Source organism: Phyllopteryx taeniolatus, chromosome 11, assembly GCF_024500385.1.
Source record: "Phyllopteryx taeniolatus isolate TA_2022b chromosome 11, UOR_Ptae_1.2, whole genome shotgun sequence".
NCBI classification, from domain to species: domain Eukaryota; kingdom Metazoa; phylum Chordata; class Actinopteri; order Syngnathiformes; family Syngnathidae; genus Phyllopteryx; species Phyllopteryx taeniolatus.
The window spans coordinates 25,089,958-25,110,974 of record NC_084512.1 but is presented as its reverse complement, the minus strand read 5'-3'; the positions used below and the strand labels follow the sequence as shown (position 1 = coordinate 25,110,974).

Sequence of the window (21,017 nt, the reverse complement as noted above, 5' to 3'; positions counted from 1 at the left end):
CATTATGTTTCATGTTGATGATTATCATGACAACTCATGAAAAGCCCAAACAATCATGGGGAAGACTGCTGACCTGACAGTTGTTCAAAAGACAACCATTGACGAGTTGCACAAAGAGGGCAAGACACAAAACGTCATTGCTCAAGAGGCCGGCTGCACACAGAGCTCTGTGTCCGAGCACGTTAATAGAGAGGCGAAGGGAAGCAATATTCATAAACTCATTCGGTTCATTTCGTTGACTGAAAAGATTTGTTCTTTTCAACGAAACGTTCGCGAACGAAACAATATATCAGCAGTCCTACTTAAAAATACGGGTTCATCACACTCAACCGGTCTGCGGTGCAAAGGTTGGGGAACACTGATATTCAATCGAGGCACATAACAGCAGGCTGTAAGTATTTATTAACCAGTCATGCGTTATACATACAAACTGAATAAAGTTGTATCAGTATTGTAACAATAAAAAAAAACATTCTCCATCTATTCCATTCCAACTAATCTTCCGTCAGCTCATAAAAGATGGCCTCATTTCATGTGCACTCTTTCCTCCTGCAAAAAATAGAAAAAGGTAGCATATTGGTGATCGAGCAGTGGCCCAAGTATGATCCCTAGCAAGAAAAAGCTACTCTACTCATTTTCTATGGCTTTTGTTCTGTGACCTATCTATAGGCTGGATTTTTTTTTCAACTATTAACAGGTTGCTCCAGCAGGTCTTACCCAACGGCGGGTCCAAAAAGCTGCAGCGTGAGTACTGATTAAGAACCTATTATGTTTCTTTAGTATTAGTTAACTGCATGAGCTCCCTGTAAAATTCTGAATTTATTTTCAAATCCCCCCCTCCTCACTTTTGAAACACTGAATTGTCAGGTACCATTGTAGCTTGAAGAGTTTGTACCGCCTTAATTACCGTCGTGCGAGAGCACTCTGTTTCTAAATGTCAGATTTGCTGGTAGGTTCCCAGAATGGGTCTCAGTAGAATGGGCGGCTATCGGGGTGCTTTCCTGTTGGATAATCTTCCATATTTGGCTCTGGGGAATACACCCTCGCCATCTGTGGAAGTCGACTTAGAACCAGGCATGTGCACACATAGACCCCGAGTGACGCTCAAGCACCTGTCACTTTACCCTGAATGAAAAACGTGCCATTTGTGGTTCAGCCCATGGTTTTCATTCATCATTCAATTAAAAAACATACAAAAATAAAATCCCATTTCATCAATGGTCATTTTATACATCTCACATGCGACAACCCGTGACACATATTTGATATATCCCCCACCCCTTTATAAAATGCTATGATAATACAAAAAGCAGCATTGTTTATGGTGCACAGTGGTGAAATTTCTTTTGTAGGCACAATAATTCTGCATAATGTAATCTATTGTGAGCTTTTGTTTTCCGTGGTTGCTTCTGGAAGTGTCCCTCTCGCTTGCCGTACCGAGCGTGCAGGGGACCCCAGAAGACGGAACATAAATTAACATAGCTACCAGAGACAGTGTGCAACAGCCTACTTGTGTGGCTCTTGCCATTCATGTTTCCAAATAAATATTTGAAATATAGTGTACAGATAGCATCAGTAGTCTGACTCTTGTTAGATTTAAACTACCCAAAATACTGCAAAAACTAGTGATGTGACGCAGCTTCCCTCTCTCGTCAACAATTTCTTCTTGCGCTGTCGCTAGGGTTAGCAATCTTTGGCATGATGCCGATTCGCATCTCGACAGGTCGTGATTTGATTCAAAAACGATATCTTTACGGTAGAACGATTTGATACGATTCGATTCAGTATGGTAGCGATACGATTCTCCATTCAATGCAGAAAATAAAGTGATATTTAACATTTGCATATGTGCTAATCGAAGAACCTTGACTTAACCCAATTCTATAAAAAACATTTGTCTAATCCTATTTTCAAACATGTAAAAGACCACTTCACCCTGAGCATTCTTGCTAAATGGCACTGTAAAAAAAATTAAAATAATTGCTATTAATATTAATTAATATCAAATTAATTACTAAAATAGACCACAACAATACATTTTTAAGATTTTTTTTTTCTCTTCACAAACTTTACGCAAACAGTATTTAAAGAGCCTTTGGGGGTCTCGCAAACTGTGCCATTTAAGCTAGGACAGCCGCTGCACACATGCCACACATGCACTGCTTTTTCTTATTGATTGATTGATTTTGCTGCTTGCTGATGACTTTTTGAACTTTCTAGTAGCTGTGACTCGCTTCGTTCAACTGGCGATTGTGCTGTCAGCTTCGGGATACACCTGGCCGTGTGTCCTCTCGGTCGTTTCTTTTTGGTGTCGCACAGTACCAACACGAACGTACAAGTGGACCGCGAGGACTCGAGAAGAAGCATTCAGTTTGCAGAGTTACTGCCCAAGGAAATTGCCGAGATGTACCTACCTTTGCCATACTGTCTGCATGTTTACAATCGGCATTGCACATTTCGCTGCCGGCCCAGGTGTCAACGGCGGACTTGAGATAAGGTACTTAACGTGACGTACGGAGCGCTACTTTGCTATCGCTGTGACCACGAAAGTAGCTTAACTAATGAAAAGCTATTTGATGTTGAAATAGTGACACGATGGAGAAATTTAGTTCAACTAGTAGTGTCGCTAGTATCCACCACTGCTGTTTGGTTGTAAACTTAACATTACCCGTGGAGCACAGCACGAGACCCCTCGCGCTTGTTTTACGAGATGAAAACCATAAAGCCTCAGGCAACCGATTCCTAACCTCGCAATATCCGGTCCACAGCCCTACAACCGGCGTATCTAAGGATTCCTGGCGGATTTTGTATCGATAGTCGAGTCTGCTACCAACACAGGCGTATCTCTCGCCTTTAACGAACGGCTATCCGGTCGTATCGGGTTATCGTTGTTCCCAACGCTAGCTGTCGCACCATTATTTTTGCGTTTGTTATTCAAGTTATTTCTTCGAAGTTCTAGGTTTCGATTCAAAAGAGCGAGTTTGATGACAATCTCTCAAATAGGATAACGGATACAACAACAGCGTCCCAGCAAAGAGAAAAATTAGGTGAGCCCTAAAGCCTTTGTAGCTTCCTGCAGAATGCCTTTCGGGCAGCTTTTGTTTTCTTACAGATTTGTTTTTATTGAGCATTTTATCGAACGTACTGTATTTTCTATTGATATTGATCGCGTGTATTTTCATTCATTGATATTGATTTATCACACAGCCCTACTTTTTGCTCAACAAAGGGACTGTTTTTGCACTGGAAATTTATGTGGTACAACTTCTTCAATTTATCTTGGTTTCATCTTTTTTTGCTTGGACTTTGTTCATCGAGTGTTCATTCACAGCTCGCTTCAACCACAACAGCGCACGTTCACTCATTTAATATGAAGCCATTAGAAGTGAGTAATACCACCTTAATGACAGCAGCAAGCTCCTGCAGTGTTTGTTCATATCGGCCTTCCAAACTCCTCAGGTTTGCAGGTTTAACGATCTGCTTTTGGATCCCTGGACTCCCTGCTTCCATCACCATCTGAAGGAAGTTCTTTTCCTGAGAGGACAAATTTGCTCTTTCACAATTGCACTGTCAGACTTCTGCAATAAAATCTTGTATTCCGATACCACCGCAACCCATTTTTTACGATCATTGGGCTTTATCTTGTCAACTCAAATGTGACCGGATACACTTGTTACCGTGGCGACGACAACAAAAGTGGATCGTGCCGACTATGAGGACAAAATGGGGGGAAAAGTGTGTTGGTGGTCACCGGTGCTCAGGACAGGAGAGGACGTTCGTTTAAGGCTTGCTTGAGGTATGTTCACGTACTTTGAATACGATACGATTCTAAATATATTTTTTGGAGCAATTAAGTACACAAGTATACACAGTAAATGAACAGGTCATTTAAATAGACGCATTCCTCCATCTTGTGATCGGATCGGTTATCGTTTTTTTAAACTCGCTGATCGGTGGCCGGTGATCGCCCCCAACAATCCTGATCGTGTAAAGGCTACTGTTGACATACCAATTGGAAGTGAACCAGGAAATGTATTGGTCGATTCATGGATCAAACACCCGCTTTGAATGTTGTTGTTGTTCATCATCTTGTTAGAGAACAATAAGTTGTGCAAAATGTATGGAAATATTGAACATTTGGACATGTGCATTCAAAAGTTTGTAGAAGGTCAAATTAGGTTGACCTGTATAGGTTACAGTACATTTCAGTTTAATCCTTGAATTTCATGCAAAAGATGAATATCCCGACATTTTTCCGAGTAATGCATGCATTAATATGTGGACATGTGACACCTGTACTCCAAGCAGGAAGGTGAAGGCCAGACCAGCTTTTCCAGCTCTTGCAGTTCTTCCAATTCTGAGACAAAAACCAGGCAATCATCAGTCAAGGATAAAACTACACCAACGCTATGGAGGATCACTTTTCGAAACTGCCTCTTATTAATCAGATTTAATATGAGAGCTCACCTGTGAATGTACGTCCTGATGTACTGCGGAGCATCATAGTTCACAACACATTTGACCCCAGAGATGTCAATGCCTCTGGCAGCGGCATCGGTGCTGATCATCCTTCAAATGCCAAAGGAAGATGGATAGTTCCAAATCGTTAGAAGGTGTATATGGACCTCCTGTGTTGGCCAGTGTGTGCATATGATAGGTGGATACTTTATTGAGCCCATAACAAATTTGCTCATATTCTAAGGTCTGGTTCATCATGGGGTTTCATCCCCTTTCTTCACCACTTTTCCTGTTCAGGGTCAACAAGAGGGGCTGGAGCGTACCCCAGTTCAGAGCAAATGGCAGGCTTTACCCAGGGGTGGTTGACCGACGAGTCCAGAGCGAATATGAATGGGGCACAGACTAAACAAATTTTGTGACGAGAACATTGATGATTGGCCACTCATAAATCTGCTCTTTTAGTTGAGCATAGATGATAAAGGATGATATAATATCACTATTAGGACAGAGTACCCACTTTCTCTGGTCACTTACACATTTCAAACACTACATGCCCCTACCATGTAGTCTTCTTTTTCTTTCTCTTTCAGCTTGTCCCGTTAGGGGTCGCCACCGCGTGTCATCGTTTCCCATGAAAGCCTATCTCCTGCATCCTCCTCTCGAACACCAACTGCCCTCATGTCTTCCCTCACTACATCCATCAACCTCCTCTTGTTACCTGGCAGCTCCATCCTCATCATCCTTCTACCAATATATTCACTCTCTCTCTTCTGGACGTGTCCAAACCATCGAAGTCTACTCTCTCTAACTGTCTCCAAAACATCTATCCTTGGCCGTTCATCTGATGAGCTCATTTCTCATCCTATCCAACCTGCTAACTCCAAGAGAGAACCTCAACATCTTCATTTCCGCCACCTCCAGCTCTGCTTCCTGTTGTCGCATCAGTGCCACTGTCTCTAATCCGTACATCATGGCTGGCCTCACCACTGTTTTAGAAACTTTGCTCTTCATCCTAGCAGACTCTTCTGTCACATCATACACCTGAAACTTTCCTCCACACGTTCCAACCTGCTTGGGCCCGTTTCTTCACTTCCTGACCACACTCACCATTGCTCTGGACTGTAGACCCCAAGTATTTCAAGTCCTTCACCATCGCTACCTCTACTCCCTGTAGCCTCACTCTTCCCCCTCCAGCCCTGTCATTCATGCACATATATTCTGTTTTACTTGGGCTAATCTTCATTCCTCTCCTTTCCAGTGAATGGCTCCACTTTCCTAACTGTTCCTCCACCTGCTCCCTGCTTTCACTGCAGAGCACAATGTCATCTGTGAACATCATGGTCCACGGGGATTCCAGTCTAACCTCATCTGTCAGCCTATCCATCACCACTGCAAACAGGAAGGGGATCAGGGTTGATCCCTGATGTAGTCCCACCTCCACCTTAAATTCGTCTGTCACACCTACAGCACACCTCACTACTGTTCTGCTGCCCTCGTACATGTCCTGTATTATTCTAACATACTTCTCTTCCATTCCAGACGTCTGCATGCAGTACCACAGTTCCTCTCCAGGTACTCTGTGATAGGCTTTCTCTAGATCTACAAAGACGCAATGTAGCTCCTTCTGTACTACCCAAAAACACCCTCAAGGCATATAATGCATCTGTGGTACTCTTTCTAGGCATGAAACCATATTGTTGCTCACAAATACTCACTTCTGTCTAGAGTCGAGCCTCCACCACTCTTTCCCTTCATTGTGTGGCTCATCAACTTTATTCATCTATAGTTCCCACAGCTCTGCACATCACCCTTGTTCTTAAAAATGGGCGCCAGCACATTTTTCCTTCATTCCTCAGGAACCTTCTCACTCACGAGAATTCTGTTGAACAAGCTGGTCAAAAACTCCACAGCCACCTCTCCTAGATGCTTCCATACCTCCAGTTATGTCATGAGGACCAACTGCCTTTCCATTTGTCATCCTCTTTAGTGCCTTTCTAATTTCCCCCTTACTAATCATTGCCACTTCCTGGTCCACCACACTTGCCTCTTCTACTCTCCCTTCTCTCTCATTTTCCTCATTCAACTCCTCAAAGTATTATTTCCATCTATCCAGCACACTACTGGCACCAGTCAACACATTTCCATCTCTATCCTTAATCACCCTAACCTGCTGCACATCCTGCACATCTCTATCCCTCTGTCTGGCCAACCCATATATATGATCTTCGCCTTTAGTGTCCAACTTGGTTTTACATATCATATGCCTCTTGTTTGGCCTTTGCCACCTCTACCTTCGCCCTATGTCGCATCGCCACGTATTCCTTTGTCCTCTCCTCAGTCCTCTCAGTGAACCTCTTTCCTTGTGCGATTTCCTGTACTTTGACACATCCATTTCAATCCTGAAACATCCTCTATATTACAGAATGCAAAGTGACTTTTTGTGTGACTGAGAGGACTCTGATGTCGAAACAACCTCAAAGAAGGGCAACTCGAGGCAGAAAGGAGAGACAAACAAAGTGACTTTTCTCTGGACTTAAAACAGAACTTCTCCGGTAAGATTCATGTAGTTTTGGTTGAAATTGTTGGGGTGAGGAAGGAAATTGGGGAATGCGCTGAGCGAATGAAAAACGCAGAGACCCGTATATCTAGCAAAGAGGACGCTGGGGTTGCAATGGAAGCCAAACTTCAGAATCTCGAAAAGAAGAACAAAGAAATGGGAGACTAGCTGATGGACCTGGAAATGAGGTCCAGAAGGTGCAATTTAAGGTTGGTAAACCTACTGGAGAATGTAGAAAGGGATGACGCATGCTCATTCCTTGAAAAGTGGAGCCCGGATGCGTTGGAAATCACAAGGCTAAAATCTAAACTGTTTCTCGTGAAGGCCAATAGAGTTAGGCAAAGACATGAACCTAATGCCCCCCGAGAGCCTTGATAATAAAATTTCTGAATGACAGAGACAGGTTGATGGTGCTGAAGTCGGTCAAAGCCAAAAAGAAACTTCTATTCAAGGCCGATTACAAAATAAGCTAGGGGATGGATACATTAGCCAACGCACCTTTGCTACTTTTTGTGTTAATGCCTCAACATATTTCTTTAGCATGTATTTGGTAAATAGTCTCAGGGATATGGATAGAGGAGGGAGAAACTATGGCGGTAGTTAAGTGAAAGAATGGTGAGGTCATCTGCTTTTCTCGGGAGTGAAGTGATGGAGGAGGTTAAAGCCTTGTTCAATGGCTTAGGGTGTGGAATACACCAGTTTCAATGCAGTTCATACCATGAAGGGTTTATGTTTTTTGTGCAATTTTAGTTTTTATCTTGCAAGGGTTCCATTTCTATATTGATGGAAAATCTCTAACTGGCTGTAATTGGCAAATATGTCCAGTGAGTTAGACATCAAATTTTGATCTTGGAATTGTAGAGGGTTGCAAAAATTTGTCAAGGTGAAACAGGTTATGAGGAGGTTAAAAGAGCTGAAATCGAAAATGATTTCCCTCCAAAAACACACTTGGTTGGAAAGAATGATGGCAGGGGGAAGTATATTCGGCACCTTTTACAACCCAGGCAAGAGGGGTAATGACTCCAATACATGGGACCATTCCATTCAGGGTCAAAAAAAGTGATTAGAGATAAAAATGGGTAATGGGTAAGATTGCGCATGGTATCTTATCTCGTCAATGTTCATACTCCAAATAAAGATTTACCCTAAATTTGTCAATGATCCCTTCTTAAATTTGGCTTCCCTACAAGGACTGTGTGTTATTGCGGGAGATTACAACTGTGCGATGGAAAGAATAGACCCATCTACACGTGGATGACCGCCACAAATGGAATAGAGAAATTATCAGAGATTTTATGAAAGATATGAACTTAAGGGACATCTGGAGGTATCGCAATCCACAACGATCAATGTTTTCATATTATTCCAGTACATTCAATTCCTACTCACGAATTTATTGCTTTCTGATTTCGGCCAGCTTGATGAATAAAAGAAAGGCTTATACTTATGAAAGTATTTTGATCTCTGACCATTCCCCTAACAATTTGATTAATGTGGATTCAGGTCTATGGCGAGACCCCCCCCAAAATGGAAATTCCAGCCCAACTGGCTCCAGAACTCTGATCTTATTGACTTCCTGGCAAAACAAATTGATTTGTATTTAACGGTGATTACGAATGAAAACGTGGGAAGCTATCAAGGCCTTTATTAGAAATTAATGATTAATTTTATGAGTTCAAAATCTACAAAGGTTAGACAAAAATGTACATTATTAGAATCAAAAATTAAAACTCTGAAGGAAGCCTATTTTAAGAAACCATGTTCAACTATACATAAAACAATTTGACTCCTATGTTTGCAGTATAATGAAGTTTCAGGTAGTCCTATCTGTTCGATGTTTTGAGGCGCTTTGGTTTTGGGGAAATATTTTGTAATTGGGTAAAGTTATTGTAGAACGACCCAAATGCTGAAATAACCAATAATATTATATCAAGACCAATTAAGGTTAAGAGGGGTGGTAGACAAGGTTATCGCCACTTTATCGCCTCTTCCTCAAGAATTTGAAGACCTTGATCCCAACGATCTTAGATGTTATACTAAAATTCAGCAGTATTTCTGGGTATAAAATAAATAAAATAACCTCCTTATTGCTTTAAAAAAAAGAAAGATTAGATCCACCTGAATGTGCTGGCCACTTTCAATTGGGCATTGAAATTGTCTTTTTTTTTTGTAAAATAATTTGAACGCTGCCCCTAAGCTTCTAGCCTTACTGCTTTTCCACCTGCTCTCCTGGACACACATTATATCAACCTTTCTCCTAATCATCGTGTCCACCAACTCCCGAGCGTTTCCTATCATAGTCCCAACATTCAAAGTCCCCACATTCAGTTCTTGGCTCTCCGGTTTCCTCTTCTCTTTCTGCCTAAGAACCCGCTTTCCAGCTCTCCTTAGTGTTCGACCCACGGTAGCTGAATTTCCACCGGCGCCCTGCAGTTTAACAGTGGCGGACGTTGTTAACCCGAGCCACGACCGATCCGGTACGGAATTCTTTGGTCCAACACTTTGGCAAGGTTTTAAGCTGGATGCCCTTCCTGAGCCAACCCTCTGCATTTATCCAGGCTTGGGACCGGCCTACAGTTTCAGTTTGCACTGGTTGTGCCCCCCCCTTAGGGTTGCATTGTCCCTACCATGGAGTGGTACCATGAAATACTTACCATTAGCTTTTGTGCATTATTAAACTAAAAGTCTCTCTGATCAAATGGCAACGAGGATTACAAACAAAATTTCAGAACACATTGATTTCAATATATTTCACGTTTTGGATAACCAGCGTAGTGAGGACCAGCATTGATAGTACAAAAGGCATTTTGAAGATGTCTCAAGAAGTTAAGCCTGAATATGGTCACTATGTTTTTAAACACAAATTGCTTTTGACAACGATAATTGTGCATTCTTACAGTTGGATCTTCCCCTGTTCAAATTCCTTCAGCTTCTTCTTTCTTTCTCTGGGAGACAGTCGGGAGGAGAACTCTGCGACTTGAATGCCACCAAAGAGCTGTATCAGCAGGTGAAGTCTGAGTACAACAAATGAAAACATGCGCTTAGACACAAAATTGCATTGCCAATTGTGAGATAGATCTCTCTAACCTGTAAGCGCTCACTCTGGAGTTGACAAAACAAAGAATGGGGCTGAGCTTCATGCGCAGGATGAAGTGGAGGATGATGCGAGGCTTTTTGCTGAGTGTACAAGGCACATAAAACTCCTACAAAACATCCAAGCAGCCATTTATTTAGTGTCATATCAGACTCCATTCGCCACCATTCATACAAGACTCACCGTCAGACTTTGGGGGAAGTCAAACAGTTCAGATGTATGGGAGTCAACAACTGGCTGAGGACAGTTAAAGCAACTCCCAGGGTTGGCAGAACTGAAAAGTCTTGGCTGGTGAAGGCCCAGCTGCTCCAATTTCTCTGGATTTTGGGTGAGTGTGGCAGAGAAAAGCAGCTTCTGAAGTGGCATTTGAGGAGGAGACAGACTGTAATGGAGAAAGTTAGTCAACTAGAATGACGATTGTGCCAATCTCTCAAAGGCTTTTGATACCAGTGAGCGCTCTGCCGTGTCCCAGAGATTAGAGCATACTGTATTGGGATCTCTTCAAAAGCAGTCAAATGGTTTGGGAACGACTTGAGTGGCAAAATAAAAAGGGTTCAGGTTGATGGTCTTTGTTCAAATTCCTTACCTATTCAAAATGGTCTCCCCCATGGGTCCCTGCTGGGTCCCACTTTATTTATTATTCGCATATCTTGTTTTATAAATGTAACTGATGCCAAATTTCACCTATATGTGGATAACACTATTTTATATTGTTCAGCTTTATCATTAGCAAGTGCCATAGAACATCTGCAATCTGTTACCCAGAATAACCTTCATTAGTTGCACCTTGTACTCAATTCTAACAAGACTCAAATGATTTGTTTCCCAAAATCAAGGCACAGAGATGGTGTTGGTCAGATTGTTACACTAAACCAGAACGTGAATGAGTTCCTGTGTAAAATATGTTCAAATAAACCCACCAATAAAAGTAAAGACCGTTCATTTCTTAACCAGTAGGCCAATTTACAAAATCAGTGAGGGATGAAATCATTATTTCCTCCACTTTAAGGGCGAAAGCCAGACAGAAAAAAAACAGCATCATTTGACAGTTTTAGCACTAGAAACGTGTACATTTAAAGTTTTGAAATGTACAGTGGGTAGGGAAAGTATTCAGACCCCCTTCAAATTTTCACTCTTTGTTATATTGCAGCCATTTGCTAAAATCATTTAAATTCACCTTTTTCCTCATTAGTGTACACATAGCACCCCATATTGACAGAAAAAAATGAATTGTTGAAATTGTTGCAGATTTATTAAAAAGAAAAACTGAAATATCACACAGCCATAAGTATTCAGAGCCTTTGCTGTGACACTCAAATATTTAACTTGGGTGATGTCCATTTCTTCTGATCATCTTCATTAGAGTCCAGCTGTTTTATATTATACTGATTGGACGTGATTAGGAAAGCCACACCCCTGTCTATACAGGACCTTACAGCTCACAGTGCATGTCAGAGCAAATGAGAATCATGGGGTCAAAGGAACTGCCTGAAGAGCTCAGAGACAGAATTGTGGCAAGGTTACCAAAACATTCTGCTGTGGGGGTGTTTTTCAGCTGCAGGGACAGGACGACTGGTTGCAATTAAGCTTTACACGACAAGGCTTTTTGGGGCCGATCAGCGAGTTTAAAAAAAAACGATAACCGATCCGATCACAAGATGGGGGAATGTGTCTATTTAAATGACCTGTTCATTTACTGTATATACTTGTGTACTTAACTGCTCAAAAAATTATGTTTACAACAATTAATGTATCTTTGCTCCTCTATTTATGCCAGTGAGGCATAGTGACAGACAGAACAAATTAATGCTCTTCTATTAGATGGCAGGAAGTAAATACAGGAAGTCCTCAAGTTACGTCGCACTCGACCTACGACGTTTCGACTTTACGACGTCGTGCCTCGTCCGCCATTTTGTCCCAGCACTACAGTGTTTCTGCTTAGCTAGTGCGTAGTGCTCGTCTGTGTTTGTGCGCTGGGAGTATCTTTGCCTTTTTTCAAACTCTCAGCAGTAATGGTAGAATGAAAAGAGTGAAAAATTTTAGGGGCACTGAATACTTTCCATACCTACTGTAGAATAGGGAAAAACTCCAGAAGCTCAAAGTGAGAACAAACAGAGTACGTTCAGAAATTCAATCTGACGCACTGAGAGTGGAGTGTTCAGCGAGGCAGAGCGCGGTCTATTTTCTATTAATTTAAGACCGAGCATGTTGGGCATTGGCAGAGATACGTCAGTGCAACCGCCATATTGAATGTGTCAGTTTTGCCTGTAAACACCTCGTCCTGCGTGCCGCTCTGACCGCTCTGTCTCCTCAGTCAGAGCAGCGGGAGTGTGGCGCTCTGAATAGCCGAACAGCACACTCCAACCACTCTCTTGAGTTTCTGAACGTTTAGGAGTGAAGAGAGCACGCTTGGAGTTGATGTTTTTCCCCCATTAATGTACACACAGCACATTGACAGGAAAAAAAAAAACTGAACTGTTGAAATTTTTGCAGATTTACTAAAAATAAAACTGAAATATCACACAGCCATAAGTATTCAGATCCTTTGCCCTGTCCCTGCAGCTGAAAAACACCACACAGCATGATGCTGCCACCACCATGCTTCACTGTTGAGAGTGTATTGGACAGGTGATGAGCACATACCGCTTAGAATTAAGGCCAAAAAGTTCTATCTTGGTCTCATCAGACCAGATAATCTTATTTGTCACCATCTTGGAGTCCTTCAGGTGTTTTTTTTTTCGCAAACTCCATGCAGGCTTTCATGCGTCTTGCACTGAGGAGAGGCTTCCGTCGGGCCACTCTGCCATAAAGCCCCGACTGGTGGAGGGCTGCAGTGATGGTTGACTTTCTAGAATGTTCTCCCATCTCCCGACAGCATCTCTGGACCTCAGCTACAGTGATCTTTGCGTTCTTCTTTACCTCTCTCACCAAGACTCTTCTCCATCGATTACTCAGTTTGGCCGGATGGCCAGCTCAAGGAAGGGTTCTGGTCGTCCCAAATGTCCTCCATTTAAGGATTATGGAGGCCACTGTGCTCTTAGGAACCTTAAGTGCAGCAGAAATGTTTTTGTAACCTTGGCCAGATCTGTGCCTTGCCACAATGGTGTCTCTGAGCTCTTCAGGCAGTTCCTTCGACCTCATGATTCTCATTTGCTCTGACATTCACTGTGAGCTGTAAGGTCTTATATAGACAGGGGTGTGGCTTTCCTAATCAAGTCCAATCAGTGTAATCAAACACAGCTGGACTCTAATGAAGGTGTAGAACCATCCCAAAGATGATCAGAAGCAATCGAAAGCACCCGAATTAAACGGGTGTCACAGCAAAGGGCCTGGATACTTATGGCCGTGTGATATTTCAGTTTTCCTTTTTTAATACATCTGCAAAAATTTCAACAATACCGTTTTTTTTCTGTCAATATGGGGTGTTGTGTGTACATTAATGAGGGGGAAAAAAAATCAACAATGATTTTAGCAAATGGCTGCAATATAACAGTGAAAAATTTAAGGGGGTCTGAATACTTTCCGTACCCACTGTATTTAGCATTTTCTGTATTTATGTGAAATAAAAATACTGAGTGCTCCAGTGATGCGCCACCGAGTTATTTGTTTGTTGAGTAGGGAAACAAGCATTTTACTTTTACAACAGACTGGACTGTCAAGCCCTGCAATCACCAGTTGTTAGCGCGTGTTGAGCTTTGTGTTTCCAATAGCCTAATTTCCTGGGAGGCGATTAGGAGTTAAAATAAAATCGCATATTTGAGATCTCTGATGGAGCTCCCAGGCAAGAGAGCTCGAGGAAGACCAAAGAGGAGGTTGATAGATGTCGTGATGGAAGACATGAGGGCAGTTGGTGTTGGAGGGGAGGATGCAAGAGATAGGCTCACATGGAAAAGGATGACGTGCTGTGGCGACCGGTAACAGGACAAGCCGCAGGTTTTTGTGTTAATTGGGTACTGACACACAACAACTCGGAGAGGCACTGACATTTGAAAAGACTTTGCCACGGTGGAGCGACCCGTTTAGCTCCTTAGCTCGCAGGCTAGCTCCCTCGTTAGCGCAACAAACAGTTCACTTTCCCTTAAGTGTCTCCGTTGTGTGAATCTGCAAGCTGCACATCGAGCAAGTCTGAAAAATCGGAAACACCGGCAACCGCCCGCGTTCCATGATCCCACAGCGGCTACTGACACAGCTACTGTGTGATCCGCACGCCAGCTCACCACAACAATGACAATTTATTGAGTCTGGAAAACCTTGTGTTCATTTTATTTATCGAACGGTAAGTCGATATCGTAATTATTGTGACAGGCCTATGTGCTAACAACACTGCTCATCAGCAAAACAACAGCGAAGCATGGTGGTGGCAGCACCACGCTTCGGGGCTGATTTTCTTTTGGGGGACTGGGGCCTTAGTCAAGGGCGAGAGAATTATGCAGCTGTCCATCAAACATTTGTGGGGTGATATGAAAAAGACTATACATAGGAGATGCCCTCGCAATCTTCTAGATCTTGAGCATTCTTGCAAACAGAGCAAATGCTGCCACATCGAGATGTGCGACACTGATGAGACGCCTACCCCAAAAGAAAGAGCGCTGCCATAATAAGCCAAAAGGGGCTGCAACAAAGTATTAGCTTGAAAGTGTGCATGTATTTATTTTTTTTCCCCCAATTGAGTTGTTCAGGTTACAGGCCACATTAATAGTGGAAAATGTTTTGAAATCACAAAAAAGCTGGCATTTGAATCAGGGGTGTGTAAACCTTTTATATCCATTGTTCAGTAATTGCAATAATGTCTTGAGGGTCTTACCTCGCTGCTGTGACATACAAGGGTGCTCTTCGCCTGAAGATGGACACGTTCTCTGGTCTCTGGTCCGCCGTTCGGCACACTGCCTTTACTACCTGACTGAGCCAAGACTGATTCATGCTGTCAATCATCTTGTCTGCCTCATCAATAATCTGTGCCAGAGGATACTATAAATCAGAACAAACAGTTTGAAAAAAACAAAACCAACGTATGAATTCTGGGAACTTACAAGAAACCTAAGATGATCCAGAGAGAAGCCTGAGTTCTTGTTAATGTGATCAACAAGTCGACCTGGAGTGGCCACAACAATATCAGCCAAACTGCGTCTCATCCCACCTCTAGAATCATCAAGAAACAAAATGTCTTTACAAAAGTGCGGGACACCTTTAAGCAGCTCTGAGGTTAGTTTTGACTTTTCCCATCACCTCTGCTCAGAAAGTGAAGCCAGCTCTGCTGCAAATGACTTCTGGCCTGCCAGCATGGCCACTCTCAGGGTGGTCCCCTCAGCGTATGATGTGAAAACCTTGCAAACCTGAACAGAAAACAAATGCAACAACCGCTTCCTTCATGGAATTGAACATGGTTTGAATTATGCAACTGATAGTTTTAGCCACATTCATTTTACTTGTCATTGGCATAGAAAAAGACCTGCTGTGCGAGCTCTTTGGTCGGTAGCACAGCCAAGGCACGGACTTCGCACACAACCCTTTTCATCAGCACCTGATGGAAGAGAACATCATTAGTTTTCCCAAAGCTCGGGCGAACCGGACGGGCGGGTTCTTGACAATCTGATTGGGAGTTCAGCATCCACAACGTTCCAGTCCAATAACGGCATGCGAAATGGAGCGCAATCTCGGTCAGGGATTCCCAAACTGCGGTGCGAGATGTAAGAGTATAACGGCCGTCGAGCATAATAAACATCAGCAGTTCTAGATGGGAGTTGATATACACTCATGGGCGTGAATGCCATAAATGTTTGGCTTTCTATTATTTGAATTGCTCTCTTTCCACGGTGGAATGATTACACAACGTACAGGACTTATTTGTAAAAATAAGAGTTGGAAGCACCAGTTTGTAGTGGTGTCATGATACTATACTTGCATACAACATCTCGAAACAGTGCTGATACGATGCCACGGCAAAAATCTAAAACATCGCTAAAACTGACAAAAACAACTAATTGTATATTTTTATGAATTCAAAATATTAGGATAATCTTGAAAAATAATGTCATGAAGGAATACAGACAGACACCCAAAGACACACCCCTCCCTTCCACACTTAAAGGCATGTCTACCTTCAGCAGATCGGCAGTCATTGGCAGACTGTTGGCTTTTTGTGTCGTCGTGTAATGGCCTTTAAGACGCAATTGGAGCGCTGTTTCTAAATTATACACTCAGGCTCACATATTGTACCGATAGTCACCTCAATTCTATACAGTGAGAGGAAAAACCAAGTGAACCCTTTGGAATTTGCCACACGCCTGCATAAATCAGTCATAAAATGTGGTATGATCATCATCAAGAACAAAAATCAAACAGAGTCTGCTTAAACTAATATCACGCAAAATTATACGTTTCTCTATTTTTATTGAAAACATTCACAGAACGTGGAGGAAAATGTAAGTGAACCTCTCGGCTATGGATTTTCCAAGAGCGAATCAGAGTCAGCTGTGAGCCAACCTGGAGTTCAAGCGATCAGAACAAGATTGGAGGTGTGGCCTAAAGCTGCCCTGGCCACGAGAAAACACACCAGGGCAAGCGAATGTTAAGTGCGACATACAATAGGTGCGTGTATCATCATTTGAAATTGATTTGGTTACTTTTCGGGAGATTTTTTTGTTGCTGTGTTGCCATTGGGTTATTTAGAGAGGGCGATTCATTTATTGTACATACTTGTGTACAGTATACTGAGTATCTTAAAAGTATTCTCATTTTAGATCAACGTCAAAACACCAATGGCCTCTAGGGGGCAGTCAAGGATTGCCCACTGACACAAGTTTAGGTCCAATCAACATTACAACATGACAGAAATAATGGCTGCTAACTTACTGTAACCATCCAGCCATCCATCCATTTTGTGAGCCGCTTCCCCTCACGCGGGTCGCGGGCGTGCTGGAGCCCATCCCAGCCGTCATCGGGCAGGAGGCGGGGTACATTCTTCAGGTGCCCGATCAAATTTGTTGTGTCGAAGCATTTAGATGACGTTCAGTTGTGCACAGACTGCAAATAACTTATGTGTTGTTTGTCTGAGACACCGCAAAATAGCCCCACACCGACGATGTGTTTTTTTTTTTTTCCATCGACAAGATTGAAAAAACTTTATTGGCCGTCAGATAGTTACAGTACTGCGCCACAAGACGTGACAAGGCTAAAAATAAACTAGCTTTTGGATTCATACGCGACGGCGAGACGGAGTTAAATCTCTTGCGCGGAGACCGGAAATGACGCCGCGAAAGCCGATCAGCATAAAATGCTAATTATCAGCCGATACCGATCAAATCGGTGTAAAGTCTAATTATTGCTGCCAAAGGACGGTCAATTAGTTCTTAAATCCAAGGGTTCGTTGAATTTTTCCTCCCTGTCCAGTGAATGTTGCCATGTTTGCGCGATACAAATCTGAAGAAAACTTAAGTGTTTGCTTGTGGGCAGCTCACTTGTATTACAGGGATGACAAAAGTCAGAGTCTTGCCACTGCCCGTTGGAGCAGAAACACAAACATCTCTGGGTTTGTAACCAGCTTGTCCAATCAGTAGTCCATGCTGTGCGCCCTCCAAAATGGTCGGGATGACCTCTGCTTGCACTGGAGGAAAAAGGTCACGTTGGCAACTTCTACGTGTCAAGTAACATTCAAACAGCGTTGAATTTCGGCTCACCTGGAAAGAAGTTCTTAATTCCATGATGATGGAGTTTGTTCAGCAGCGGCACAGTAAGTCCTCTGATGTCAGAGCAAGGCACCAGTTGACTTCTCATGTCCCTGGGGATAACATCAGGCTGAGCCAGCCACTGAGGTAGAACTCTGCGAACCTGCAAACCGTGAACGCACTCATTGTAATAGCGAGTGAAAAGTGCGCATGCGCGGAGGATGGAAACTCCTCCGCAACATGCGCCGGTGAATGTGACACGAGATTCTTCACTCTTCTCTGATCCGCTGCCAAGACCGTAATTTAACATCCGACGCTGCACGAAAAGATTAGGCTGCAGATAAACTCATGGGCAGCAAAAAGAGAAAAGCGAGCGCACCTCACACTATATTTTGACTTTTAACATGAATTTATAATCTTTGACATTAACACCGAAGATTCGATAGTGAGCGTCAACAAGCCACTGTACCTTTTGTACTGTTTTGTTCTCGAATCCGCCCAGAACCATGAAACCAGACGGAACGGAAGACTTCCTTGAGGTTTCTTTTGGGATGTTATCGTCTCTCCTTCCAACCTCCCCATCGCTGCCGGTGACATTTGCCTCTGAAAGTCTATTAAATACGCAGCCTGAAACTGAATAAACCCACATACGGGGAATTGTGTTACTATTACAAAGTAAGTGTTGGGTGGAGAAAAAGCAAGCACCCACCTGACTGCTCAACCTTTTGCTTCTCATGACTCGCACCTCTCTTCCTTCTCTTCTCTTCACCCTCACGAGGCTCTTGTTGCATGCGGTCCGATACGTTCGGGATTGCAGCCTTTGATTTCCTCTTTTTACATATTTGACTTTCCTGGTTGCTGTCATTGTCGGCCTTTCTTTTCTTTTTCGCATCAAGATCAGCAGTGTGTTTTTCCGAACTCTTTACTCGCTCCTCTGTTAAACCTTGCTTCTGCTTCTCTTTTGCCTTTTGATGCAGTTTCGCCAGTAGCGCCAGGGATCTGGACTCCTTTGAAGTCGTCCCATCTTCATCGTCTCCAAGATACCTGCACGAAAAATGTCGCTAACTAGGAAACACTGTGCTTTTGTAAACTAGCAACTCTATTTTCACAGGCATGTTGTCAGTGCGAGCAACAATTCCATTGCAACATGCTGGCAATTTTTTTGTTTTGAGTTTGTTGTCACATTTCTGTGGGGCCAATAATACGTTACTTGTGCACTCATTGTAGTAGTCTCGCACGCTGCACTATTTGCACTATCTGTTGTTAACCGATACTGGCCACTCATGCCAGAGTAGCATCTGCTCCATTTGCACACCAATTGAGGAGTATCTGCAACATTTGCACAATCAACATTGTCCCAGATTATCGCACTACTCGTCACTTTAAACCGCATACACTCCTTGAAGTCTCGGCGCCCTTTGCACAATGGTCATTGCACCGGACTATTGCAATATTAGTCATTCAAACTGCTCTAAGTGCTAGAGGACTCTGCATCTTTTTTTTTTCCACAATTGTCAAAAAAATTTTTTTACCGGCATTACCAGATAACTCTTAACCCTTTATTGCTCAGTGACTGTTTTTTGTCAATGTCTTCATGTCTCCAAAGTGTTCTAAGTCAATTGACTGTCTGATGTCGTACTAGAGCGGCTACAACTACCGGAGACAAATTCCTTGTGTGTTTTTTGGACATACTTTGCAAATAAAGATGATTCTGATGCATGTCAGTGAGGACATGCTTTGAACTATGGACAGCGCTAATGAACAAAAAAAAAAAGAAACTCAAATTAATCAATAAAGTCGATCAATTCCGTAGCCGCATGTTAAACTCAAGCGTAAATTCAATGTTTAACTTAGTCAATCGTAGTAAACGCTGTCGTCCGCACTCAGTTTAGATTAGTGAGAGAACAAAATGTTAAGTACAATAATGTCTTTTTTTTATTTTTATTTTAAAGTAGAATGGCACGAAGCCAGCCAACTTTACGAATTCGCACGTGTCGACGGGATGCGAGTACGATTGCCTGCTCAAATAAAACCGGTTGCAACACAATGAAACGCCGGACCGTTTCACATGGCTTATTTACATACACTGCATCCATGTGTCACCATTAAAACGAGTCAACTACTAACAATTTCAAGGTAGAAAAACAATAATCAGGCCAATCATTCCTACCTGTTTACAAGAAACAAGGACATTCCTCCGAAATTAATGATTTTGTTATGCTTTTGCGTTTCTTTTTCTTTTTCTTCTTCTTCTTTTGGTTTTTCCTCTTGTTTTTCTTCTTCTTGTTTTTAATTCTTCTGCTTCTTCTTCTTCTTGTTTTTCTTCTTCTTCTTCTTCCCCGCAGCGAGCAATGCGGCGCGCCTATATAGCGGCCACGTTGGTGGGGGCAACGTTCCCATCATTGGCAATGAATGTACTGTATCAGAACTTTCAAATTTGTCATCCGATTTTCTTAGCTTTACGTTTTTGTCAACTTCAAAGAATGTGCTATTAGTACAGAACATTTGGAAAAAAACAACCATACTTATGAAAGGTTATTCCGAGTTCCCTTGCCTAGTCCTCGCTCAAGGTGGCGGCGCGTGCAGACGGAGCGGCTGCTATCTGTCCCAAACAAACGGTGTTTTCGTGTTTTTCGTCTGATAACGTTGTTTTAGTTATAATGTTTTAGTCCATCTTTATCATGTCTACATGTTCCAAGTCGCAGATACAGTCGTAACCTTCTGCTCGACATCAGCAAAACTACTTTTACGGAGTTAAACTCTACTCTCATTGAGGAGCTAGGGAACTCCGGTCTGCTCAGGGTGCCTACAACAGCTGGGACCTTTTTTGTCTCCTGCGTCGCGCACAGATTGGAGGCTCCACAAACCTCCTCTCCCACAAACAGCGAAGGAGGAAGCGGAAGTGGGGCAAGCGCGGAGGTATCTGAGCTAGGCTAGCGGCTAAACCACACTATTCCCTCCATCGTGTTAGCTAATGTACGCTCTCTGGACAACAAGATGGATTACATTCGACTGCTCCGCTCTACCCGTAAGACTGTGGGAGAGTGCTGTGTTTTTGTGTTTGTGGAAACATGGCTTAACAGCAGCGTTCCAGACAGCGCCATTCAGCTCGACCGGCTCGCATGCTACCGAGCGGACAGAACTCTCTCTAGGCAAGACTCGCAGCGGCGGACTGTGTGTTTACATCAATGACGCCTGGTGCCGGGATGCAAGTTTATGGTGTTTATGCTCCTGGAGTTTATGG

The 21,017-nt window shown here is 42.9% G+C and overlaps 1 protein-coding gene across 1 annotated transcript; it reads right to left on the bottom strand.

The window, feature by feature from the left end:
- Window positions 1-379: 379 nt before the first annotated feature.
- Window positions 380-20,106, bottom strand: ddx51 (DEAD (Asp-Glu-Ala-Asp) box polypeptide 51). The gene is made up of 16 exons (XM_061790153.1): window positions 19,944-20,106; window positions 18,483-18,817; window positions 18,243-18,406; window positions 17,786-17,936; window positions 17,567-17,712; window positions 15,559-15,630; window positions 15,336-15,442; window positions 15,140-15,248; window positions 14,914-15,062; window positions 10,293-10,491; window positions 10,103-10,218; window positions 9,913-10,029; window positions 4,468-4,569; window positions 4,294-4,357; window positions 3,400-3,534; window positions 380-549 (listed from the first exon to the last, which is right to left on the bottom strand). Exons 1-16 carry the CDS (start codon window positions 19,964-19,966, stop codon window positions 526-528), a joined length of 2,013 nt encoding a protein of 670 aa, XP_061646137.1. The 5' UTR covers window positions 19,967-20,106; the 3' UTR covers window positions 380-525.
- Window positions 20,107-21,017: the final 911 nt, after the last annotated feature.

Excerpts from the sequence above, each read along its gene's own strand:
- ddx51 (XM_061790153.1), bottom strand. The coding sequence starts at position 19,966 with ATGTCCTTGTTTCTTGTAAACAG. Across the intron at positions 10,030-10,102 it reads TCCAGAGTGAGCGCTTACAG|ACTTCACCTGCTGATACAGC; the intron begins GTTAGAGAGATC and ends TGTTGTACTCAG. Across the intron at positions 4,570-9,912 it reads GAACAGGGGAAGATCCAACT|GATGATCAGCACCGATGCCG; the intron begins GTAAGAATGCAC and ends TGGCATTTGAAG.